This window comes from Salvelinus namaycush, chromosome 29 (assembly GCF_016432855.1).
Source record: "Salvelinus namaycush isolate Seneca chromosome 29, SaNama_1.0, whole genome shotgun sequence".
NCBI lineage: Eukaryota > Metazoa > Chordata > Actinopteri > Salmoniformes > Salmonidae > Salvelinus > Salvelinus namaycush.
In genome coordinates, this window is record NC_052335.1 from 7,633,734 (window position 1) to 7,661,120 (window position 27,387).

A 27,387-nucleotide genomic window follows, 5' to 3' on the forward strand; every position below is an offset into this window, starting at 1 on the left:
CCAGGTGCAGAACATGTACCAGTTTAATTTTAGGTTCACATATTCATTCAATATAAAGCAAAAGCCATTTATAAACATTGAACCAACGTTCCAACCATTAAAAAGTATTGTCAGTTAAAACAAATCCAACTAATATTCAAATATCTCAATATTCAACACAGCTTGCATACAACACACAATAATAATAATAATAATAGCATGTATTGTGCTGAAGACATTGTGTAGTTCAATACTGACTGACGTTTGACAGAAATCTTTTTTGGAATTAAACCTTTGAAACATCCTCAGTATATTGATGTATCAATATCATACGTTGTACAATTAGCTTGACATTTCTGACAGTCCATGTACAGTATTCATTCATTGCATATATACATTGCATCCATCACACACAAAAAGTATGGCTCACACTTGTCACAGTGCATTATGGATCACCAGAAAATATAGAAAATAAACAATTAACATGAATGTTAAAATCCATGGAGGATATGACCTTTTTCTTAAGTTTGTTAGTAGTATTGTATGTCATCACGATGAGTAATGTTACAGAGATGCATTGAGTAAGGATTTTATTGAAGCTTGGATGACAAACAGATATTCACTGTGTGGATTTTAAACTCTATAATAGCCCTTCGTCTCATTTCACATTAACACTGTAGATCCTAATAATTTACTGTATAATTAAATACATTTAATTCATAATTCTCTGAGGTTGGTGACTATTGCTGACTTAGTGACAAGAAAAGGCACAAGACAGGCTACTTTAGTCTAGCATAAAAGCCCATTAATGGTCGTAGGGTTGTGGGTTTCTCTAATAAGGAAAATATGAACAGGACACATTTGTAAAGGCTTGGCCATTGTTTAGTAGCCTGAGTGCCAGTCTGTGCTATCATGCCAACTCCCTGTCACTCATTGTCAAGTGACAAATGTTTGGCTTGACAATGACAGCATGCGAGTTGGTAGGAGCACAAACCGATCTGGGACCAGGCTAATTGTACGCATGCTGCTCAACATGACATAGGCCTATTAGGCTGCGTTAACACAAGCAGACCAATTCTAATCTTTTTCCACTAATTGGTCTTTTGACCAATCAGCTCTTTTGCCAATAATTGAGCAAAATATCAGAATTGGGCTGCCTGTGTAAACAGCCATAGTCTAAAATGGTTAATCTCTGCATTTCCATATAAAAAAAAAGCTTCAATTCCACATGCGCCTGGACAGACAGGATCGAGACAGCAGCACAACAAGTTTCCGCGGATTTTCTTCAAGTCATTATATCAATAACAAGCGATTGTCTGACCTTCACCAAACAACCGTTTCTCCAATTCCATAGAACACCACATATTTCCAGAACAAAAGCCACTCACAATCCTGACATTTTGTAGATCACGTTCCAATATCGTTCTCCTGTTAATAATTAGATGAATATTATTTACCACTGAACCAAGTCAAAGATACACCAGTGCATACATGCTGAACGAGCTTCGACAATACTCCTATAATGCCCCTTTGGTCAATGTTCATTCGCATGAAACAATGCTGCACACACAAAAAAACTCTTCAAAAAGGACAACACAAGTTACAGGGGTCAACACCAGTCTGAAATTGACATATTTAATCAATCATCAAACCAAGATATGGAGTGTAGATTTAATCTAGGAGTGCCTCCAAACAAAATCAGTGACACAAATATATTTGTACAGTCGGATGTAAGTAAGAGTATAGGAGTGAGCAACAAGGCCTTATGCTACAGAATGGTACTTTGTGTGTACTGAAATGATAACTGCTATGTGTACATTTTTAGGGATTTCTTTTTCACCCTACCAGAAGTGACTGTCTTGAAGTGTGACCGCGGTCCAATTCTCGACCCGTCTTCTCAAAGTGTGCACTCGCTCACACCCCTTCATAGAACGGACAGGTGTGGGAACTCCCTCTAGTCTCGTCAACACTTACACCAATGGTGAGGGAATGAGTGTACACTTCAGGTCGGAGAATAGAGAATGGGACCACAGTCAGACTGAGGCTTCACTGGTCCTTAGAGGATAAAGGAGAACAACTAGGAGAGAAGACTCATCAGAATCCCCGCTATCCTACTACCAGAGTAGATATCTCAAAAAAGGAATTGTTTTTGCCACTGCATGTCACTTAAAAATAACCATGACTTAATTTGTATTGAAAGCTGCTTCTTTGAGCAATGGACTTGTTAGATACAAAAAGGAACACACCTGATACATGAAAAATAAAGAAAACTAAATGACATACTGTATCCTCAACCTCCTGCCATACAGGCTCAAACATTTGGTTGATTTGTTTATTTCTTAATGGCACCGTCACTTCCTTGCCAACGAAGCACAACAACATCTGCCAACTTACCGAAAAAAATTCAAACGAAAGCCATCATCACTTTCCCCCCTCGATGCTTCCCCTCGCTAAATTCCAAACCAACCTCTAGTTCCTACCCTACAGGCACTCCTGTAGATCTGATAGGTTTGAACAATCTTCCCCTTGCCTTCTGATAGACTAGGTGGAATTTGCGCCATATTGCTTACACCTATCCAATCATTCCGATCTACAGGGATGGCTAGGGATTGGGTAGCATGGTCTCAGATCAGTTTGTGCCGTCTTGCCAACATTGAACAACCATAGGAGTTAGGAAGACAGCGCAAAGTGATCTGGGACCCGGTTCGACATCAATTCGGAATTCAGCTTCTGTTGACAACGAACCACCAATGATGACGCTCCTTTCATTCGCCCGCTCACTCACAGGAACCAACCGGAGTGCTTGTTTCATCAAGTGCTGCTTGCCAAGCTCAGTTTGTAAGGCTGAAAGGTATATCCACAATTTGTGCTGTAAGAAAATTACAGTATAGCCAATTCATTTTTCAAAGTAAAAGGTACATGTTCTATATATGATTCAGTAAGTTGGAAGGAATGACTATGTAAATACAAGTATTAACATCCAGTCGTTTAAATTATGTAAACATATACATCTTTTTTTTTTTGAGGTCAGTACATTGATCCTCGTTCGATAGAAATGTTACTGGAGCATCGCTCGGATGTTTTTTGGAGTGGACTCGTCATTCAGGTGTTTTGTGGTGAACCTGAAAGAGAGAGCAGACTAATGTGAAGCAGGCCACGGGACAGAAACACCTCGGTGGCAGCTGTTTTCAGACGTTTCTAATCAAAACAGGCCATATTAATTAAGGCGTCTAAAAAAGATACACAGGAGTCACGTGGGCTGTTCGCTGTATGACGAGAAAATGCTTCCAGCCAAAGAGCACCGTCCATTACATTGTCAAAAACTGTACGCAGCACTCCTACCAAGGCGCCATTTCTAAATCATTTGGTATTTCAGAAACTTTAGTAAGGTTGGACATTACCCGTCTTCCTCATCAGAGAAGTACTAAACTGAGGTGAGGATAGAGACTTACTTGAGGGCGTTCAGGAGACCTTCAACATTATCTGCTGGTTGTTCTTTCAGGACCTTTATGCATCCCTTCATCTGATGAAAAACAAAAAATATTTACCTTGAAATACATGTTTAAAGCATTCGAAACACACACTCACCCACATTTCCCATTGACGCGATTTAGACGAAAGAGCGAAATGACGCATGCTAACATTAGAGTAAGATTGGGCCTTCAGGGTATTATAGAATTAGTATGTAATAGAGGTGGTGCTGACGTCGATCTTGGAGGACTTGTTGAAGGCTCCGTTGGGATGGACGTGGTCGTACAGGATGATGACTCCAACCATCACTCTCATACAGAACAGCAGCGTGTCCTCACTGTTGAACCTGCTCGTGTAGTCTCTGGAGAGAGAGAAGGACATCGACACACACTATTCAATTAAAAAGTACACATTGAACCGTGTTTAATAATGGCATCAATAAACATACTGTTGCTCTGGATATATTTTCCCTGGAAGGTCGCGCTGCTAAAATGTCAAGTCAACTCACGGTGTCTCCAGCATGACTTTACAGACGCTGGCCATGGTGCTGAGAACGTCAGTGGTGTTCTCCAGGGGTAATGTCTTATTCTGGGGGGGGGGGGGGGGGGGGGAAATAGAACAAAGTTACTATTATCAACATAACACCAACTTGCCTCAAACAGACTGAACAGTGCTGCTATCAAATTAAACACAAATCTGACCATCAAATCGTATCACAGAGCAGCAAACAAAGAGGAAAAGGACTAGTCTCTCTCACCTCGGTTACGAAGTTTGTCGTAGCTGTGCTTAAGGTCTTCAGCATGGGCGTCGCCTCGGCGTAGAACAGTGACATTCTGTTGGCCATCTCATTGTTGACCTCGCTCTCGATATCCAACTAGAGGGACAAGACAGGCGTAAAACACAGACAGTCAGGCTCAACGTCTGATCCATCTTTAGCGTCAAGGCAGACGAGACTGGATGGCAACGACAAAGGAATTCAGACTGCGAACCAGGCCCAAAAAACCCCCCAGATGAGCTATTCTGTCACATTGGATCTAAAAATAGACATGACTAGGGACGCAAAATTCTGGTAACTTCCCCAAAATTGCAAAGTTTTTCAGAAATCCCGGTTGCAGAATTGGGAAAGTTACAGGATTTTTGCAACCCTAGAAATGACAACGCTTTCTCTGACTCACATTCATGTTGTTTATCCTGTTTCGACTGATTGTCCTCCGGTAATAACTGAAGTCATTCTGAATGGCAGGAATTCTCATCTGGAAGACAGGGGACAATCATTCAGTACCAACATAGACAATATAAGAACTCTTTACCGGAGGGAATAAAACAGGTACAAAACTTTGCACTTTCACAGAAATGATGTGTGTTTAATTAAAAAGTGTGGTTTGATGATGTAGCGTTCCAACAGCAGTCATGTCAGTCCGACCTTGAGTTCGTCGAAGCGCAGGGTGAAGTGGAGGATCTCAGCAAACTGTTTGGCCAGAGCCTGCTCCTTCTCCAGGTGCTGGGTTGGGGTGTAGGGGGGACACGTCAGGGACTCCAGCAGGCCCTGGAGAGCCTTCTCTACAGGAGCAGAAACACACGGATATTACGTTACAAACATGGAGTGAGGTTTTAAACACGCCAGGCTCTCCAGCAGGCTACACATGGCCCCCTCTACACACACCAGGAGAACGAGAGGCTAGGTTGTCAAAAATACTTTAGGTCATCCCCCTCTGCGCTTCTTCGTAGAGGGATTGAATGTTGCACTGACCTAGTCTCAGGGAGAAGCCGTAGAACTTTTTGAGCCGTATGACTAAGGGGCAGACTGAGTTCCAGGCTCTCTCCTGTAGGAGCATGTCATTCGGGTTCTGAATGGCCTGGGGACACACATACAGACACAAATGGTTAAATATACATCTATATGGGATATATAATATATATATTTTTTAAACGGGTCAGGGAATTGGAAGTCATTGAGATCATTAACAGAACGATAAATGTATAGGTTTGTTTCAGTTTGTGTGTGTGCTGAATAGGAATAGCCTATGGTCTACGACTGTGTGTGTGTCAGCATTATCCAGTAGATATACATACATCTCGTATCTCCTGTCCTGCTCCCTTGTAGGCCTGTAGGCCAGAGAGAATGCTCTCAGAGTCCTGGAGCACCGTGTTCACCTGGTTCCATACCTCCCTCTCACAGTCTGTAGGCTGCGCATCTGTCACACAACAACAGTTAGCCTGGCTAGCTAACAGGCAGCACATAGACAACAAAACACTGTACATGAAACTCATACACATTCTGACAATTTGGTGTTTAATGATCATGTGATGAGGCAAACTGTACGTTTACAGGAATTGGGGAAGTTCCCATGTGTATGACTATCGGTTTGTCGAAAACAAATGACGTACGTATAGGCCATTTTCCTCGCACCGTACTACAACTTCTAAGCAATTAATAGAATTAAATCAATTTACTTTAATCAGGGAATAAAAAATAAAAAACATTCAGCAAGCCCGACAGACATGAATTTCTGGAATCAAAGCTAGACTAAATCTAAACTCAAAGCACGACGAGACAAAGCAAGGCTACTCTGTGGTAAAACAGGTGAGCGGCAAGGTCTCTCACAGTATTAAAGCAGCATGACCTGCTCCTCCCTACCAAGCTACAGCAGATTCACAGCTCTGCCCTTTAGAAGGCTAGCTTTTCAAAAGCATACTCATGGCATTTTCTTATAAGCTGCAGCTAACAGTCAGCCTACAATATTGTCAGACAAGGGCTAAATATAGAACATCAGTTACAATACGGACTGTGGGGAGTATTTGCATTGTAAAACATTCCCCTACTTCCCTTCCTCTATGGTAGATAAAGAGTGATGTTGACGCTATGACAACAAGGGATGAATGAGGTTACCACTAAGGAATATGCTTGGTGTGAGCGCGTCCCCCATTTGTGTGACTTTAAGCTAAAAACAGGGTATTTGAATATGTTAAAAACAATTCAGCTGTCGTGTCTAACCTACATTATGTGTAGGAAGAGGGCAAGGCAATGAAGATGCATGAACGCATGCAACATGAGACGCTATTGGTTTACGACCCCTACGCTAGTTCCAACTGCATCTAGGCCTAGTCTAAGATCTCTACTAGCGGGACAAGCAAAGACCAACAGGAGGTCAGGACATATTAAACATCTGATACGAGAAGATCTTTTTAGAATGCATCATTCGCTGGAATGAGACATTATGAGGAAGATGACATGGTGCGTGCAAAAACAAAGACGCCGGCTTTTAAACAGATATCACTTGGTTAGATGATCGACAATAGGCAAGCAATGGGCTGTTCTAGGAGCAGAGGGACTATGAAGCATGCAGGTAGGTTAGTAAAAAAAAAAAGGGGTCAGGGACAATTCCGGTTCATTTCAGCCAATAGGAAAAAAATATATAAATCTAATTGGAAGCGAATTGAAATTGTCCCAAAACCCTGGTTAGTAAAGGAGCAGTACAGAAGTGAAGATGTAGAGAAGGAAGAAGAACTCAGGCCAGGCAAAAGCTGTGCTCACTTTCAAAGTCAAGGAAAAAGTTTGGCCCCTGCTCGAGCTCAGTGCAAGTGAGCACTTTTAACAGATTCCCCATTTGGTTTCTGAAAGAGAGGAAAGCGAGAGAAGAAAGGGAGGTGTGTGGCGTGTTAGAGAGATCGAGACAAGTACAGAGACGTCGCCACAGCTTTAGGTCCAGGAGTGACCCATAGATACAAACCACCTGCTTACTGACAGACTATGGGAAGAGTTTCATGGTTACAACCTCCTGTCAAAACTCCTGCACACTCCTTCAGACTTACTTTCAAAGTCCAGGAAAAAATGTGGATAGTTCTCTATTTCCCTTGTAAGGACTTTTAGAAGATTACCCATTCCAGCAAACCTGATCAAAAATGAAAAGAATGATAAACAAAAAGGTAAAAATCCTTTTAGATGCATTTGAATATATTTACAATTCAATGTGTCAAATTATTCAAGAGAACATTCACTGTGGTAAAAACATTAGGTGATTATAAAGAGAGAAGGCATTTATTTCTAATCCCCTTTGAACACATTTCACAGTACTATATAGTACAACAGAGGTTGTTTCAACTCGTTTCTGTCCTTTGATAACCACAGCGACAACATTTTGTGTAAAGTGAAAGTCACTAAATCGCAGAGGCCTGACTGATAAGTGGTTCTCTCACACAGACACTCAAGAGTGAAAACAATATTTTAGAGGCCGCTGTCAAAACATTCCAGTCCATTGGCATTCTCTCACCAGTGTGTGTGCGTGTGTGTGTGTGTGTGTGTGTGTGTGTGTGTGTTACAGTTATGTGGGGTGTCTTCTACCCCAGCGATTCAGAACTGGTGGGTCGCAACCCACATTTTTGAATGGGTCATGTGTGAGCAATTTATTATATATATATTTTTTTTCAATATAGACTCCAGCCTGAACTTAAACCAGATAGAAAGTGTGTAGAAACGATATTTAACTAACATTTTTGAACCATTTAATCTCTGAAATGTTTTTCTTCAATCACAGTATTTTCAATATAGGAGCTATTATTAGCAGTGCTACTTGGTGTTTGAAGTCTCAAACGAGAGTTTATGAACATTCAAGAATATGGGCAAAATGTTATTGACAATGAGAGGTGGGAATGTTGTTCCCTTGTCATATAATTTCTACATTTACTATCAATATAGCACTAAAAATTGCTTTCCAGATTGTATTTTGCCAATTATTTTTCGCAACGCGAATATTGGGTCTCGACTGAGACAACCTGGTTCAACCAGAGGCAAAACCACTACTCTACATCAAGATATATTGATGTGATTTAGTTGTGGGTTAGGCGTTTATGGACTCCATGTACTAGGCCTGTGTAATGGAATAACACAGTGGCTCCTCTATGTCTCACAGTGTGTGTGGTGTGTGTATTTAGGAGGCCTGACGAAATTAAAACCAGATCTTCAGGTCCAGCATTTAGAAGATGAAGTCCTTTAAAACTTCTTCAGGATCCCCCGTGGGACGGCTGAGCTAACGTAGGCTAATGCGATTAGCATGATATTACAGTGAAAGAATACCATGCTATTGTTTGAGGAGAGTGCAGAGTTATGAACATGAAAATGTATTAATAAACCAATTAGGCACATTTGGGCAGTCTTGATAGATTTTGAACAGAAATACAATGGTTCATTGGATCAGTCTAAAACATTGCACATACACTGCTGCCGTCTAGTGGCCAAAATCTAAATTGCACATGGGCTGGAATAATACATTATGGCCTCGCTCTTGCAAATCAAAGATGGTACAAAATGTTTTTTTTCTTCTTTGTATCATCTTATCAGATCTAATGTGTTATATTCTCCTACATTAATTTCACATTTCCACAAACTTCAAAGTGTTTCCTTTCAAATGGAATCAAGAATATGCATATCCTTGCTCCAGGTCCTGAGCTACAGGCAGTTAGATTTGGGTATGTCATTTAAGGTGAAAATTGGAGAAAAAAAAAGGGGGGCAGATCCTTTTAAGAGCTCAGTCTTGTTAAATCAATAGGAAAGGGGTGTACGTCTTAAAACACCAGTTGAGACACCCTTTGAACCATTTCATTGGGAACAACAACAGGTGGTAATCATTTCCAGAGGATAGGCGACTTTAAGCACTGCTTAGGTCACTGTAACATAATTATACACCAGGCAAGGTACATCAGAGGTTAGTGAACATGATCACCATTAAGAGAGGCTGATCTAATGCAGTGGTTCCCAACAAGGGGTACTAGGTCCCCTGGGGGGTAATGCAGTCACGGCTGGACCAAACAGAAGGGGGAGGGAGTGAATGATCAGGATGATCCAGCCCGTTGGCTGTTTGGGTCTACTTACGCAGGTGCTTTGTGGTTCGATTGGTCCATAAGCTAAGGGTGTTAGTAAAACTGATAGGAATGCCTACGTACTATTTATTAGGCTATATCCAGGTGTTCAGTTGTAGAGAATTCACACGCAGTACAGTGATATATTAATGCTGCTTTTTCCAGATACCAGACAGTAACTATTAGGTTGGTGATACAAAGACCCACTGTTACAGTGTGCTCTGCACATGATCATCACACTGCATGTCTCCCACATTGCATCTCTCTTAATGGAAAGCTCTTCAAAGTGATCGGCTAACACTTAAGAAAGCATTACGTAAGTCGACAAGTCGATCAATCCACTTTCAGAATCTTCAGCCACACAGATACTCCAGTAATCCAGTTTATTCCATTTGAGGGGTGCATCACCTTTGCATCACTTTTGCCCACTAGGTGCTGCTGTTGGCTCACGTTGCTTATTCCCAGTACAGTGCTTCATTGAATGTCCTAGATCAGTCGACTACTGGGTTTGTTTCTCTCCTTTCATAACTTCTGCATACAGCAGTTCTAGATAGAGCTGTATGGTATACAGGCTTTTGCTCCAGTCCAGCACTAACACCACCAATTCAGCTAACCGTGGTCTCTAGAGACCACCAATCCAGTTGAATCAGGGTGTTCGTATAAAAGCCTCGAGTGGGAGACCAACTGCAGTTGTCAAAGTCCCAGACCGTGTCCCAAATGGCACTGTATTCCCTACACTTTGCGGCACTATTTTTGACCAGAGCCTCAAGGTCCCTAGTCAAAAGTAGTGCACTACATAGGACATTGGGTGCCATTTGGGAAGCGACCCGGTGTAGCTGTGTGGAGAAGAGAGGAGAATGTGGAACATGCCCCTTGGCCAGGCTGGATGATTCTGTTTATCAGGCTCAAATGGACTCTGTAGATTCACTACCGTTTCCCGTCTCAGTCTCATGTGTCACACAGAGAAATGGGAAGAAGAAAACAAAAACAACAAGTCCAGGCCCAGGGCCAGTCTAAACAAGCACAAGCTAATATTCAGAGAGGGAGATAGTTAGGCTGGGCATCACCATAGTTACAACATTGTGCTGACTGGCTGCATTAGTCACCTTACTGTGCCCTGGAACTTACCGGATAGTAGGCCTAAGTTCAGCTCAATGTTAGGAACACTGACTACAAACAAACATGTCCCCATTCAAAGAATTCCTAGGAATAAGAGACCTTAACGGTGTGAGATAGTCTTCAGTAGACTTCCCGCTATTAGACAAGGCCTTTCCAGCGTAACCCTCCTCTCACAGACAGAATGGTAAATATGGCGGGGAATTCAGACATGCTCGGTTCCACTGTCAACTATTTAGCTGCATGTTTTAACCTGAAAACCAACGATCGAGTGATTTAAAATGTTCCCCTCTTTCCGGTCTTGGATTGGCTCAACCTGGAAACACGATAACTCACTAAAGAAGTCTTAAGACACATTCTCTTCTGCCAGCCTTAAGGGGCAATCCGCAGTTGGATGTAGCAACTGCAGATTTCCCCTTTAAAAAAAAGGGCCTTGTGTATCATTATAACCCATGTCTTAAAGGGAAGTCTTTTAGGGGGTCAGAAAGCAATACTGCTTTAACAGTCTGTCTAAATGTCAAGTCTAAAATGGTTGTTTTTCTCATTTTCTCTGCTGTGTGAGTTGTCCTCAGTAGGGCTGGTTTAATACACTCAATAACACTGTCCTGATTTCCCTTTGACAAATAGAACGTCATTGGCACTGGTTGTCACGCTTTGTGCTTCATAATTAAAACTCAGTGCAATTAAAGTCAAAATGAGTGCAATGCTAAACGGCTTTCCTCGCTGCGTTTATATCGAAACAACCGCTGTTGGGGAAAATAGAGTGCCTAGAGAAAGAAAACTAACTACCACAACTTCTGCTCTGGGTTGAAACCAGGATATCACTTTGCTGCACATATGTCAGAACTGCAGTAAATGTATAACTAAACCCTCAAGGGTGGTTGCCCAGACCAAGATTTAGTCCTACTCCTGGGTGGTGTTCAGTACAGAATGGGAGAAAACTATGAAACTGAGGATGTGCAACAGAAACAGGTCCAATAAGAACATACATTTTAGTTGAGCTTTCCTGATGAAAAAAAAACATTTGGCAACGGTGTGCTCTGCTGAACATGACATGACCAGGTCTTAAAACATTCCACTTCAAGTGGGTTTTCATGCAGGAGTACACCATCAGGGTCTGTGCAACCAATAGACAAACATCATTGGTGCAACCCCCTCAAACATGTTCCAGTGTACATTACCAAATAGCTGTGAGAACATGGCCGCAGATTCAAAGAGAAAGTCGTGTATATTACATAACAAAGAAGCTAATCTTAGATGAAGTACCATGTAATCATGGAAACCACAGGAACTTTGTAACAGGGTCGTATCGCGTCAATGAGTCTAGTGTGGTGGTGAGGTCAGGCCAAGTATAATAAGTTGCAGTGTAGGAGTGCTGATCCAGGATCAGTTCTGCCTTCTAGATCAGAATGAATAAGATAAGGAAAAGGGGGGGGGGGGGCATGATCCTAGATCAGCAATCCTACTCTGACACGCCTTATGAACACAGGCCCAGGTGTCAGGCGTAGCTAAACTGTGATAGAGATTGGTTACCTGTACCTTATCTGGCGGAGGACTTGGCTTCCCTTCTAGAGCATCCACTTCTTCTTAGTTTCTGAAAAAAATAAAGACAGCTTCTGTCAATACCTCATTGCCGTGCATAATATAGTGCATTGAACATCTAAAAGCAAGCACTGTCAATGAGCGTCAGATCAACAGCAAAGTGCAGACGCCTTGTTACGCATCTTTGACTAGGTACGTGTGTGTGTACGGCCAAACAAACAATATTAGGTTTCCGTTGATCAACTTCTCTCCTTCTCCAGGACTAAATTACTCAAGGGTGAAAGCGGCGTTGTAAAGTAACGACGGCAGGCGGGCGAAGGCACGATGATTAAAACGCATCTCTCAGCTGTCCCAGGTTAACATCCTCCGAGCCCACTGAAGACCCAGACCTAGTCTACGGGGAAGGAGCACGCGCACACCAACTACAGTGACTGCCACAGAGCACATGTGAGATGCCACAGCTTGGCCCCGTTGTAATGAGTCAAGATATGTAGAGCAAAAATATGTCACGTTCTGTATTTGTCCCACATACTGTATGGCTTACTGGATCGTCAGAATTCCATCACTGTTGGTTCACTATCAGATCTCCCTCATCTAATATTGAGGAATTAGAATGGAAATTAGGCTCCAGGGCAGCGCAGATGCAAACTTTGTTAACAGAATGGCGGCGAAAACAGTCCAAACTTTGCATCTGCACTGTTCAAGTAGATGTGGTTTTGTAAAATGTTCTGTAGAACTTGTTAAAAGTAGTCCTTGTATGGTTTGTTTAACTTTGCAATCATTAGTTTTTGTTTGGCATACTTTTAAAGTGAGGAGAAAGAAAAAAAATCTGAGTCTCAGCATCATTCTGTTACCGTGTAACGGCCCGATCTAAAAATACAAATGTGCAAGAGTAGGTAAAAGTACAACATGCTAACAAATCATTTAACACCCATATCGGCCAACCTAAGTATCTGTCAGAAATCCTGAAAAGAAGCGAAACACAAGCACCCATTTTCTCCCACCACTGTGTGCCAACATGTAGGCAGGGAAAGGAAAATCAGCAGGACAACCCTGAACACCAACCCAGCCAAGGTGTAGAGAGCGAAAGAGAAAGAGAGCTAGGTAACACGTGCTGAGCTTGTATCACTGAGACGAGAGAAAACACCAATCCCCGTTTCTTGATTTGTCAACACACAAACATAGATGACAAAAGTGTGTAAGCAGCAGTCGCACAAACAGGACTAAAGTACACTCGCACATTCAAATTGTATTTGTCACATGCGCCAAAAACAACAGGTGTAGCCCTTAACGTGAGACGCTTACTTACAAGCACTTAACCAACATTGCAGTTCAAGGAAGAGTTAAGAAAATATTGACTAAATAAACAAAATAACAATAACGAGGCTATATACAGGGGGTACTGGTACCGAGTCAATGTGCGGGGGTACAGGTTAATGTAAATAGAGAGGGGGGGGGGTCAATGTAAATAGTCCAGGTGCCCATTTAATTAAATTGTTCAGCCGTCTTATGGCTTGAGGGTAGAAGCTGTTTAGAAGCTTCTTGGACCTAGACTTGGTGCTCCCGTACCGCTTGCCGTGCGGTAGCATAGAGAACAGTCTATGACTAGGGTGGCTGGAGTCTCTGGCAATTTTTAGGGCCTTCCTGACACTGCCTATTATATACGTCCTGGATGGCAGGAAGCTTGGCCCCAGTGATGTACTGGGACTTCGCACTACCCTCTGTAGCGCCTTACGGTCAGATGCTGAGCAGTTGCCATACCAGGCGGTGATGGAACCGGTCAGGATGCTCTCGGTGGTGCAGCTGTATAACTTTTTGAGGATCTGGGGACCCATGACAAATTTTTTCAGACTCCTGGGGGGGAAAAGGTGTTGTCGTGCCCTCTTCACGACTGTCTCCGTGTGTTTGGACCATGATAGTTTGTTGATGATTTGGACACCAAGGAACTTGAAGCGCTCGACCCGCTGCTCTACAGCCCCGTCGATGTTAACGAGGGCTTGTTAGGCCCTACTTTTCTTATAGTTCACAATCAGCTCCTTGGTCTTGCTCACATTGAGAGAAAGGTTGTTGTCCTGGCACCACACTGCCAGGTCTCTGACATCCTCCCTATAGGCTGTCTCATCGTTGTTGGTGATTAGGCTTACCACTAGTGTCATCAGCAAACTTAATGGTGGTGTTGGAGTCGTGCTTGGCCACGCAGTTGTGGGTGAACAGGGAGTACAGGAGGGGACTAAGCACACACCCCTGAGGAGCCCCAGTCTTTAGGATCAGGGTGGCAGATGTGTTGTTGCCTATCCTTACCACCTGGGGGCGGCCCGTCAGGAAGTCCAGGGTCCAGTTGCAGAGGGAGGTGTTTAGTCCCAGGGTCTTTAGCTTATTAATGAGCTTTGAGGGCACTATGGTGTTGAACGCTGAGCTGTAGTCAATGAATAGCATTCTCACATAGGTGTTCCTTTTGTCCAGATGGGAAAGGGCAGTCAGGAGTGCGATTGAGATTGCGTCATCTGTGGATCTGTTGGGGCGGTACGCGAATTGGAGAGGGTCTAGGGTTTCCGGGATGATGCTGTTGATGCGAACCATGACCAGCCTTTCAAAGCAATTCATGGCTACCAATGCGAGTGCTACAGGGTGGTAGTCATTTAGGCAGGTTACCGTCACTTTCTTGGGCACAGGGACTATGGTGGTCTGCTTGAAACATGTAGGTATTACAGACTCGGTCAGGGAGAGGTTGAAAATGTCAGCGAAGACACTTGCATGTTGCTACAACACAGATACACGAGCGCACGCACACACTACTCAGTCTACTGGGTTTCCCTTAGACTCAGGCGTCGGTTCTAGCGACAGCGCATGACCTAAGGCCCAAGCTTATAGCTCCACTTCAGGGCCTCTGGTCCTGATGACAGTCCCTTAGCCTCCTGCTCTGGTGGGTCACAGAAAACACTCTGGAGTGGACGGAGAGACAGATCTGCTTCTTCTACCTCACTCCTCGTCGGTCACAGCAAATAGTCCTCACCCCCCACACCTCCATCCAACCTGGCTGGCTGTGGAGCGAGGGAATAGATGGAGAGGGCTGGGCTGGTCCCATGGGGCCTGTTGTAGTGGTGGAGCAGAAGTCCTTATATGGGCACAGTGGCAAGCAGGAGGATCTCCGTGGTTCAACGCACGAGTGGTCTTGTCCTCGACACGCTAGACACTCCATTACTCACCACACGCGATACACACACACACCTAGGCAGCCAAAGAGCCATGTGTACAGCACAGACCACTCCATCCAACACACATTTTACCGACGAAACAGACCCTCTTCCTCCCTCTCCCTTTTTCTCTCTCTTTCTGGAATGATGGAGAGATTCAGTCTGCGCTTCCCCTGAAAGAGACACAGCAGGTACTGGAATCAGGAAGAGAGACTGTCTCCCTCCCAAATGGCATCCTATTAACTATTTAGTGCACTCATTTTCACAAGGGCCCATAGCACTCTGGTCAAAAAGTAGTAGAGCACTAAAAATAAAAGTGCCCTTTGGGATAGAGAGAGAAAACAAGAAAATAAACATGTTTTTCAGCAGAGAGGAATTTTCCAGCCCGGTGACCCTACCACAGTAATAACAAACACCAGTGTTGTACCTAGATCAGAAGAGATAGGATGGTGTGCATCTCTAGCAGAGAGTGTGAAAGGCTTTGGACATTCAATGTTGAGGCTGAATCATGGCCGGTCTCTTGAACAGTGATGCCGTGTTGCTCCTTAGCATGATGAAGTTAGCCTGGGTGCCAGGCTGTTTCTGCTCTCTTGCCAACTCCTTATGGAATTGTCATGCTAACGACAATGGAGTAGACAAAAGCACAAACAGATCTGGGACCAGGCTATGACGAAGAGTCTACAGGAAAAGTCTGCTTAGACACACACACACACACACAGCTAATGAGCTTAGGACGTATGCTAAGGCTACATCACAATGGCTAACTATCTAGTGTAACACGACAAAAGACTTCCAGTGTGTGGTGCTAATCGAATGCTGATTGATCCGTCAGACTAGTAGTAGTGTCAGGGATAATGGGTGTTCCCCTCTGACCTCCAGGTCTCCTCTCCTGTCAGGAATTCTGGACAACGTGATCCACCTCCGCGCATGCACACTTTGCTGAGAGCCTGCGGCCTCCTGTCTAGGTGCTAAACTGTTGCCACGGTTACTACGGGCCATTGGACAGGGTTGGGTGGGGGGGGGGAGCACAGGAGATTACATTTCTGTAGCGGAACCCCACGGGGGGGAAACACACCTCACCAGCTCTTTGTTACTCACTGACACAGTGAACCGGAACACTCAGTCAGTCAGACATTCTACTCAATTCTGATTCTACTGAAAGTGTTCCAAGCAGAGCTAGAACCCCTCTCATCTTGTTCTCATTCAGACCGGGGGGGGGGGGGGGGCGACTTCCCTTCAGTCATCACATAAGCAGACAGATTTGAGGAACATCTTTCACAGACGCGAGAGTGAATGAGTGAGACAAACAATTCTCTGAGTCAGAGAGAGAAAGAGCGAGAGACGTCTAGGCCTAGTAAGTCGGCTTCTTAATGACTCCGTCAGAGTCAAAAGAACTCTTTGTATGGAAAGAATTTATTATCACAGCTACAGGCAAATGTGAAAATACACAAATGTTGGCCATAGTCACGGCCTGGATAGTGTGTCAGTCAGAAGGTCTGTTGTTGACGAGCTAACGGAGATCCCAGAATTCACCTGGGAATCCATTATTCACTAGAATGTTCTCCATCTCCAGCAGGAGAGCGATAGACTATGCTCAGAATGGAGGTCACCCAAAGGGAGCCAATGGGAGTCTGGCAAAACCCAGGCGGTGCTCTCCCCATGCTGCCGCCTCAGGATTCCAAGATGTCCGTCTCTTTCCCTGTGTGTGTGTGTGTGCGCATGTGTGTACAGTGTAGCAGCAGCACTCATCGCTGTCTTGGCAAAGTGTTTTTCCGGTGGCGAGACATCTGCCTGAGCTTAGTGTGAGCAGCTCTTAACCGACAGACTGGCACTCTCTCTCCAGGGTCAACCCAGGGTTAGTGATGGAGGTTCAATGGACTGGAAGATCAACAGCGTCCCACGAGTAAACGACTCCGTGTGTCAGAACACCAGGCCATCTAGCCATCTCAACTCTGCACGGCAACAGCATAGCAGTCTAGCCCGTCTCCTCTCTGGCCACTGAAGCAGTGGATATGATTTAGTTAAGAGCACATCCTTTTTCTTTAGGAATATGATCCTTTTATTTAACCATTGTTTTTTACCAGACATGATGACAGAACACATTCTGAGCCATTGGGAAGCTGGGGCTTAGTAGGTTTAAGGGTCAATTCCTGTTCGTTCCGGATAAGAAAAATCACCTTCATTCATTCATTTCAATTGAATGAGCAAAACAGAATTGACCCAAAACCAGCACTGAACACAATGCCCCAACACTAATATGCTTATTTCCACCAATCCCTTGCTTGGACTAGAGCACCAAGATGTGTTGACGGGCAAAAGGGACAAAGTTCAGTGTTATCGTCACAATCAGCCTCATTTGAAACGTAGACTCCAGATCAAAGTCTGATTTCATATTAGCAATTCTGACCTTACCTGATAGTTAAAATACAATTTCCTTCATCTCTGTATATTCTTATATCAGCCAATAAATGTTAGGAGCAATTGCTATTAATTAGTTACGTATCATTTTTAGAGGTTTGTGTTAGCAAATTAGCCTAACTTAAGTTAATTAATAAAAAAAAATCTAGCCTACACATCACATCATTTTGTCTATGACTATCATGTCACCTCCTGTCCTACATTTGACAAGGACATACACACCCTGCTATTGCGCTGTGCCTGAAGCCAGTAGTCTAAACACATCAAAACCAAAGAGAGCAGGAAACGCTGTTTTTTGCTCTTCCTCTGCACAAACCCAGCTAACTAGCTCAACTCGACCTAAAAGGCGTGGGAGAAAGTTCTCACCCAGGTGACTATTTCAAATCAGTGTACTACTCTGAGACAGACTGCTGCTGAGCTGAACATGGAGGGAAAAAAGGGGGGCAAAGCCAAAAGCTTGCCAAATGAAAGAAGAAAAAAAACGATAAAGAGAAAGATTAATTTCCTGTCTGTCCTCCATTGTCTGTACACACCACGCAACTCAGCATCTTAGAAAACCACCAATTCAACCGTCAGTTTGAACATCTAGCTTAGTCATACAGCCTATCAAAATGTTAGTTACCATGCATTACCAGTTGATGGAAGATGAAGTCACTTTTGGAATCCGACTCGTCAATAAATCGCAGGTTCAAAAAACGTCAAACCAACCATCAGAGGAATGACGAGCTTATGATAGCATGGCATGAATCGTTGAACAGACTCTTTATATTGTGTTTTCGGGACAGCTGGAGAGAGACCACTGAACAGATGAAAGAGGAAGAGGTCAGGGGAGCACTACTCATAAACGACAGAACATGGTCAGCGTAATCTCCCCTGGCTGTATTCCACTGCTCTTATGAAACACGGTATATTCCCCAACTACTGAAGAAATGGAAGTACCACCAACAGATTTCCAAGTCTAATTTTCAGCTTTTCAAACCAAGACTGCAAAACTTGCTGTAGGGCCAAGGCAGAGCGCATCAAATCAACACTAGAGTTTGAAATTAACTTCTGTCCGGAGGACGTTCGTAAAAAGGCCTGGCAAGCGCAACTACTACTATTCAGTACAGTAGTACCAAATGTAAAGAGCGTGTCTTTTGACAGCCACCAATTTGTCTCAAAACCTCCCCAATAACACAAACTTCACTTTCGGTCCGTTGTAAGAATACAAACCCAAAAGTAAAAAAACGCCCCTCAAGCCAAATCCCTCAATTAGAGTAACATTTCATGGCGTTATTGGTCATTTTAGCTTCATAACGACGAAAGAACCATAAAAAGTCCTTCTGAATATGTATTTAGCGACTACGTAAGGCTAACATCTGGCCTTGGTTTACATGCCTGTAACCTCAGAGGTGAATGTTACAAATACTCACTGTAGTACAGTAGTAGTGGAGCACTGTAGACAGGATGTTATTCAGTAGCAAGGCAGTGTGTTTTGTGCGCCAATGCCTAGTCGACATCCTCCATTACGGTAACCGTTGAAAAAAATTATAATAATGTTTTGGGACAAACGTCATAGGACTTAGTGATTTAGGCTACCATATAAAATCATTTGTCACAGGCAAGCCACCAACCTAAAATGCACTAAGCTCAGGCTGAAGCATTTCAACTACAGCCTTAGCCCACAACTGCATGCTCCACTTTATCACAACCATGTGGCTGTGGTGCACTCGTATCCATTCTTAAAGACCTTCCTCGCTACACTGTTTTGACTGGCGAGAAAAACAGGCTTAAAAACCTTGGTTAGGAGAGCAGAGCTGTGCCTCCCTCAGGCTTGGAGCTCCAGTAATGGGTCAGGGAGCTGAGCTCAGCTTCAGGGAGGCTGGCTGAGTTTTGCCCTTATATGGGCAGAGGGCATGGGGGTTGGGTGTGGAGGGGAACCTGCCTACCCACCCACCATGGTTGCCTTGCTTCCTCTGACCGACCACCACATGGACTAGCCCTCCTCTGAAGGGCACTCAGCTGCTCACTCCCATTAGCACGGTTGGGCTAAAGGCTGGGGCTGAACTCAGACAAATGCACTGCAGCCCCCACATGTGGATTTGTAGTAAGAGGGAGGGAGATTATGACGTCTGACGAACACTGTACAGAGGTTAAGGGTCACGGCATCAAAGCAACATTTTTAATTTTAGACGTCGCCTCAGTCGTCTGGCTTCTTGTTTACCAAGCAGTGTAGACCTTCAATTAAAGCAAACAGTGGAAAGAGAGACAAACAGAGACAGAGCTAAAGGGGTAAGGAGGAAACAGAGGTAAACAACAAGGGCTCTTTAATCAGTCAGCCCAGCCAGTCAGTCAGTGGCACTGAGAGACTGAGGGTTGCTGTGGTATTCAGAGCCAGAGAGGAGTGCCCTGCCGTCTGCCCTTACAACCAGTTCATTACCGCGTGGGACTCCAGGCGTAAAAAAATCCTCCTACGTCGACCTCTTCGGCCTGAATAGCACTTCTGTTCTGGTGGTTTCTGCATGTCAAAAGCACAGATACAAAGGAGCCATTTCTCAGTGTGTGTGTGTGAGAGAGAGGAGATACACTACAGGCCTTTTTCCTGGGGGTGGAGACTGCTATGGCTACGCTAAGCTAGCTAGGCCCAACATGTAAGCACAGAAATGTTAGGCCTATTTGTCGTAAGATTTCAATGAGTCGCTTTTATCCTAAGCAGCTGCTATTCAGTAGATAATGTAAGAATCAAACCCACTCTGGCGTAACAAGCACTGACTGAGCGATTACAGCCACATTACACTGTATATTATTAGGACAGTATAGTCTGAGGATAATAACCGTTATAGAGTGTTGTCTGCATGAGATATAGCCTGGGCCTGAAGCCAGAGGTCATTACTCCGGCCGATCCGCTTAGGATTCAGTGGCACGTGGTTATGGAGGAGAGGTGTTGCACCTGCCCTTTTGGCTGTGGTCGATATCAGGCTGTCAAACATATCTAAGCCACCCCACCTCGTTACTTCCTCCTCAACATGGTCCAAATTCCTCACCTTCGCACTGCAGCTGCCTGCCGGCAGGTTGTCGTCAGCAACACTGAGTTGAATAGCTTAGAAGTTATAGAACGAAAGACCGCCTATAAGGGAAGAGTGGTTCTCATATAAGCCTTTTTGGGCTTCCATCCTCACCGCCACACCGCTGTACTAGTTTAAAAAAAAATCTGTACTGTTTTGTCATTCACTTATTTTCTTTGGTGCGAATAAATAAAACCTTAAATCAAAACATATCAGGAAATTTGCAAAAGAGGAAGAGAGTTGAACAACAAAGCTAACTGAATTAAATGTGCTCATGTTATGATTTGTTCTTTAATAAAGTTAGTTTCAGGACCTCTACCACACTACTGTCGAAGCATGCTCGCTCAACTTGATACATTTCTGAATACTGCACTTGACCCGTTGGCTTTTTTGGCGCATTCGGTTATTACATACTACCCAGAGATGGGTGACTGCGCTTCTTTCTCGCCTGAACAATATTCCCAGTACTTTCACAGACTGTTACCATTACCAAAACAGCAGAAATCTCCCTCCTGTTGGAGCAGCTGCTGTAACCAATGAGCAAGCTGCGGAGCTGAGAACAGACAAGCAGCCATGCAGGGGCCAAGGTTTACGGTCAAGATCAGATACCAGCTAGAGAACTATGAAAAAGAGCGGTAGGAATGCGTGGCAGGCAAGCTAACTCTCCAGGATTAGGCCTATATCACTGACCAGTCTATTCAAATCGTAAGGCGACTAACGACTGAACTGTATGGCATTATTTGACCGAGTGCATGGCTTACTGCCACTCCGCAATAAGCCAGGTTTTAGGGCCACCATTGACCGGTTGTCAACTAAACTATTAGGGACTAATGACTGAACAGTTACTGTCATTTTTGGGCAGGTAACATGGGATGAAAGTCAATCACGTTAACGACTAGGATAAGGAAACTGGTGTTTCCAAAGCATTTAGGTGGCTTACAAAGAACTGTACTTATGGCAAAAAAATAAGGTATATGAAATAGGCCTATGACAAAGACTGTTGAGGCGTTTTCAAACACAGAGATTAACAAATCGATATGAGGGAGTTGAGTATAGGCCTATTTGTACCTACAATATGATTCATGCCTCAGCTCTGGTTTCAACAACATTGCTTGTGTCCGTCTGATGGTCATTAGGCTATAGCCTAAACAAGGCAGAATTGTCTACGATGTCAATGTAGCTAACTAACAAATTAGGTAACAGTGTGTTTGACTTCATTTCAAATAGGCTACCAGTGGGAGAATTAAGCTTACTGTTCGTCAATTTTTCAACATTTATGAGGCCCATTTCCTTCTACACAACACACAAAGTGCTTTGAAAGGCTATTATCCCAGAAACCCACTCCAATTTGCATTCCGCCCCAACAGATCTACAGATTATGCAAATCTCTATTGCACTCCACACTGCCCTTTCACACCTGGACAAGAGGAACACCTATGTGAGAATGCTATTTACTGACTACAGCTCAGCGTTCAACATAGTGCCCTCAAAGCTCATCACTAGGCTAAGGATCCTGGGACTAAACACCTCTCTTTGCAACTGGACCCTGGACTTCCTGACGGGCCAACCCCAGGTGGTAAGGGTAGGTAACACAGCCACCACACTGATTCTCAACATGGGGGCCCCTCAGGGGTGCATGCTTAGTCCCCTTGCTGTACTCCCTGTTCACTCATGACTGCACAGCCAGGCACGACTCCAACACCATCATTAAGTTTGCCGATGACACAACAGCGGTGGGCCTGATCACCAACAATGGCGAGACAGCCTATAGGGAGATGGTCAGAGACCTGACCGTGTGGCGCCAGGACAACAACCTCTCCCTCAACGTGATTAAGACAAAGGAGAGGATTGTGGACTACAGGAAAAGGAGGACCGAGCACGCCCCCATTCTCATCGACGGGCTGTAGTGGAGCAGGTTGAGAGCTTCAAGTTCCTTGGCGTCCACATCACCAACAAACTAACATGGTCCAAGCACACCAAGACAGTTGTGAAGAGGGCACAACAAAAACTATTTCCCCTCAGGAGACTGAAAAGATTTGGTATGGGTCCTCAGATCCTCAAAAAGGTTCTACAGCTGCACCATCGAGAGCACCCTGACAAGGTTTGCATCACTGCCTGGTATGACAACTGCTTGGCCTCTGACCGCAAGGCATTACAGAGGGTAGTGCGTACGACCAAGTACATCACTGGGGCCAAGCTTCCTGCCATCCAGGACCGCTATACCAGGCAGTGTAAGAGGAAGGCCCTAAAAATGGTTAAAGACTCCAGCCACCCTAGTCAGACTGTTCTCTCTGCTACCGCACGGCAAGCAGTATCAAAGCGCCAAGTCTAGGTCCAAGAGGCTTCTAAACAACTTCTACACTCCAAGCCATAAGACTCCTGAATATCTAATTAAATGGCTACCCAGACTATTTGCATTGCCCCTCCCTCTTTTACACCGCTGCTACTCTCTGTTGTTATTATCTATGCATAGTCACATTAATAACTCTACCTACATGTACATATTATCTCGACTAACCAGTGCCCCCGCACATTGACTCTGTACCGGTACCCCCTGTATACAGCCTCGTTATTGTTATTTTACTGCTGCTCTTTAAATATTTGTTACTTATATTTATTATTTTTAAATTTTTATTAAAACTGCATTGTTGGTTAAGGGCTTGTAAGTAAGCATTTCACTGTAAGGTCTACACCTGTTGTATTCGGCGCATGTGACAAATAAAATTTGACTAACCTCGCTCTTAAATTTCAACACAAAGCGTTAGTCTCAGACTCTCCGGATATGAATGAGAAAAGTGAAACGTGAGCAGGACGTTTGTTTACTGCCATATAACCGGGGCAGTTCAGTTCAAACACTTATTTCCCCAGACAGACAGGTTGGGTGAAACAGGAACTCAAACTACCAGATGATGATTTGCAGAGCACTTCAGAGCAGCGCAGGCACGGCCATCTACAAATACCTCCTTTCCTGTCTGGGGGAAAAAAACAGAGCGGAAAAATAAAATCCTGGAAGCCCAATATTGAACAGAAACAAAACATCTGAAAAATGGCTACTAAGGCAGTGTTTCCGCTGCAATTATTTAGCTGTGGCGCTGTGCCACGGCAAAATCATTGCCTCCATGGCAAAAAAAATAAGGAACATTGAAAAAAAATATTTCTGCTGAGGTGCACTTTGAAGATGCTGGAACAGTCCACATTTGCTTTTCCTCTGCAAACATAACGAGTAACAAATAGAAAAAATAAAACAAACTCCCCCGTAGAACAGTATCTGCGTGTTCTATGCGAGATAAATATTCCCGTCGAGGCACGGAATCAAATACAGCCTGCAAAAATAGGCTATTATTTAGTATGCTACTCAAACTTTTACCGGCCGCACCGGTTTGCCCTTCATATGGCCTGCGTATGGTCTAATGAACGAAAGCCTGAATTCATGTAAAAATTAACCGAATAATTGAAGACAAAATAGGCTACCACGTTGTTGACCTTCCAAACATGTGACTTCACTCACGCAGCACCTGTTTCTACGATGGTGCTGTAGCCTATTCCCTGATCATAACATTTTCTGTTTATTTATCCGGTTAGGCCCAAGATAACCATTTATGCATGAGCTAGGCTCTCCGGGCAAAGTAAACTTAGCAATGCTTCGCAATATCACGTGAGGAGAGGGAACATAAGCTCTGCGCATGGACAAATTAGAACATTTTAGCACGACACAAATAAGGGACAGTTCCCAGGTCCTCACACACTCATTGACCATGCATAGGCTACATGAAAACACTGCTATGGCATGTAGGCTAAGGTTATGGACACGTACATTCTAACACTACCAACATTCATCACTTCATTTCACAGATCAGAGCATTGAACAATATAGCCCAAAGCCATAAAGATCAGATTTATATGACTAAGATCACTTTACTGGTCATATGATGGTTCTGAGGGAGCCTAAAGGCTGGTTCAGAGATGAAGGGGTTAAGTCAGACAGCCAACCCATCTAGGCCTATTCAGAGGCATCCCAATCTTATCATCATGGCTGAGTCTGAGCAATGAGGCTCAGGTCTGTGCTGCTGCTGTCTGAATCCAGTCCATATGGCCCTTTAGCTGATTCAGCATGCTGCTACACCCTGATGGGCCATGGTAAACTGCCTGATAATCTGTAGAGGGCATCTGAGAGGAGACGGGGACGGGGGGGGGGGGGGGGGGGGTTCCAGCCTGTCATTTTGGAAGTCGAACTGTAGGCAATAACAGACTGCAGTCGCTAGACTTTATTATAAGATTGCTATATATAGGCTAGGCCTAATGGTGTATTATTGTGTCCCTGAGATGTTAACGTTAAACAATTCTCCAGGCGTTGAAAGATCTGATCGTCTGACCCTTAGGCGCATGTCTTGAATAAAGCTCAGAGGAATTACTTGGTTAGCTAGGCCAATACCAAAATCAGATATTGGGTTATTGGAGGAAATCCGGTGGGATAATAAATGTTATGCCCCAAAATAAGATTGACACAAAGCTTGATTTAGACTTCAACAAATGACTACCAAAGTAAAATGTAGACTAGTTCTCTATTTAAAAAAAGCCCTTAAAAAAAAAAAGAAGAAGTGTTTTCAATAACACGATGAAGACTAAAACATTCAAAGAAAATAACAATTCTGGCAACGTTTAGGTTAAAACACAAAAAGCACATTTGTGCAAAATATCAAATCAGACAATGTCTAAGGTGTTTGCTACTGGTGATAGGACACCGCAGGAGCAGCTCAAAACCACAATAAACAGCAACCCTCTGACTGGTTGTGAAAGTGGCAAGCGAGCACTTCCTGTTTTTCACTCTCAGTCAGGTGCACAAAACTGAGCAGAGGACATTTATGGATTAACTATGATTCTACACTCGCTTCTCTGCCAGCTGGAGAGAAAGTGGAGAATTTGGGGTGGGTAAACTATGCTGATATTTTATTTAACTAGGCAAGTCAGTTAAGAACAAATTCTTATTTACTGCCTTGTTCAGGGGCAGAACGACAGATTTTTACCGTGTCAGCTCAGGGATTCGATCCAGCAACCTTTGGGTTACTGGCCCAACGCTCTAACCACTAGGCTACCTGCCTCCCAGGCTTTGCCAAGAGCTAATAGTTTACTTCAAGTTCTTTCGCACTCAGTCCCTATAACATGTTCATATGTTCCAACACATCACTCAACATGATATCTGGTGTCTATAAATCTCTGACAAAGTCCTCACAAAAACTGTACAGTAATTGAGTAGTCAAGGTTCAAGGAACCTCAACAGGGGGGAAAACAATATCTTCAATTGCTCCAATTAGGTTACAGTAGGTACAGTATTGGCAGTATGACACTGTGGCAAAAACAAGGGTCAAGAGGAAGTTTAACCTACTTACAGAGTTCAGTCATTTCCAGGTCAAATTATCCCTATTCACAAAACCCATCTGCCGTAACAGTGACAGCGCTGACTGAAGAAATGCTGCAACAAGATACCTGGCGTTCCAACCGAAACTAAACACACCAAGAGGCCCTGCTCCCAACTCAGCGTTGAGAAGTGCATCTGTCGCTGTACGTCCAACCACCGGCAGCGTTTCACAATGGATCAGGCACAATAATAAATCAGGGAATCCTCTGGTGGTGAAGGAATAGCGCAGGCTGGTTTGGGCACACAGACAGAAACACAAAAATGCCAAGTATTTGGGTGGTCCAGTCAGCTAGCTATGTTCCCATGTCTAACCAATGAAGGTCCATTTTCCTGCCTGCTGCTGACTTGTTTGTGTGCCCATGATGAATCTGTTGGAGCTGCTCTCTCTAATTCTGCAATCACTTTCCCAGGAGCTAGCAGCAGAGTCATTAATTGGCAGTTAGTTGGTTGTCAAGTGAGAAACAGCTGTTGCGGTCTGATACTGGCAGAGGCACCCTGAAGTCAAAAATCACTAGACTCCATTGCCGGTTTGGCAGGTTGGAACATAGAGAGCCTATTCCCAATTGTATGGGCTGGATGCCCTGAGCTAGGAAGTAATTCACAGTTTTGATTTTGCTTCTAGGCATTCACCAGAATGCCTGAGACACTGGCCTGAGGCTAGTGATGTTGTAGTTATCAGTTAAATAGCAAGCTAGCTAACGTTAAAGTATGTGAAAAGATACTGTGGCCATGCTCAACTGGACTACGGAGAGCTGTTGATATTCAACAGATTATCAAAAGCTAGTTTCACCTTTTAAAAACTAGGATGTTGTTATTTTAAAGTCGTGAACCAGTATGAACATGCAAGGCAGCAGCAGTAAGCAGCACACTTTAGCTAGCTAGTTGGCTCACTAGACTAGCAGCACTACTGTCAAGCTCATGACCAGAAAACAATTTCATTGCCGAAAATAACTCCGTATTTGGAAGTTTTACTAAGTTTTTAGAAATAATGATTTAGATACAAATGTATAGGCAATTGTTAGCTAATGGATTTAGCTACCTAACTCAGCATGTATGCATTCGTATTTTGAAAAACACACGAGTAGGCTAGCTACGTTAGCAATCTCACTTCCTGCGGCTTTTTCTATCCATGTGAACTCGCTTGACACTAACTGATTCTGCGTCGCTAACGTTGGCTACACATTTCCGCGACTACCGTTTATCTTAATTAGCCAAACAACGGTTCTTAAAGTTGCTCGCTCAATTACACTTACCAGTGACTTCTTAAAATACTACTTTTGAATGGGAGATCCGATGTCTCTGCACCCCGATAGCCCACTTTCACCCCCTACTTTCAACCTTAGAATAACGA

The 27,387-nt window shown here is 43.8% G+C and overlaps 1 protein-coding gene across 2 annotated transcripts; it reads right to left on the reverse strand.

The window, feature by feature from the left end:
- On the reverse strand, positions 1 to 27,387 carry LOC120024311 (CYFIP-related Rac1 interactor A). Of its 2 annotated transcripts, XM_038968528.1 has the most exons (12): positions 27,290 to 27,387; positions 11,962 to 12,016; positions 7,264 to 7,343; positions 5,524 to 5,645; positions 5,201 to 5,306; positions 4,874 to 5,010; positions 4,626 to 4,703; positions 4,208 to 4,324; positions 3,959 to 4,038; positions 3,685 to 3,811; positions 3,432 to 3,502; positions 1 to 3,101 (listed from the first exon to the last, which is right to left on the reverse strand). In XM_038968528.1, exons 3-12 carry the CDS (start codon positions 7,331 to 7,333, stop codon positions 3,038 to 3,040), a joined length of 972 nt encoding a protein of 323 aa, XP_038824456.1. In that variant the 5' UTR covers positions 7,334 to 7,343; positions 11,962 to 12,016; positions 27,290 to 27,387; the 3' UTR covers positions 1 to 3,037. The 2 variants fall into 2 exon arrangements, with proteins under 2 accessions (XP_038824456.1, XP_038824457.1); XM_038968529.1 differs by lacking the exon at positions 7,264 to 7,343.

What these genes read in the sequence shown, in the direction of transcription:
- LOC120024311 (XM_038968528.1), bottom strand. Translation starts at nt 7,333, where the DNA reads ATGGGTAATCTTCTAAAAGTCCTTACAAGGGAAATAGAGAACTATCCA. An exon ending in CGGCTTCTCCCTGAGACTAG is followed by an intron (nt 5,011 to 5,200) that starts GTCAGTGCAACA and finishes CTGCTCCTGTAG; the next exon opens with AGAAGGCTCTCCAGGGCCTG. An exon ending in ACAGGATAAACAACATGAAT is followed by an intron (nt 4,325 to 4,625) that starts GTGAGTCAGAGA and finishes TTGTCCCTCTAG; the next exon opens with TTGGATATCGAGAGCGAGGT.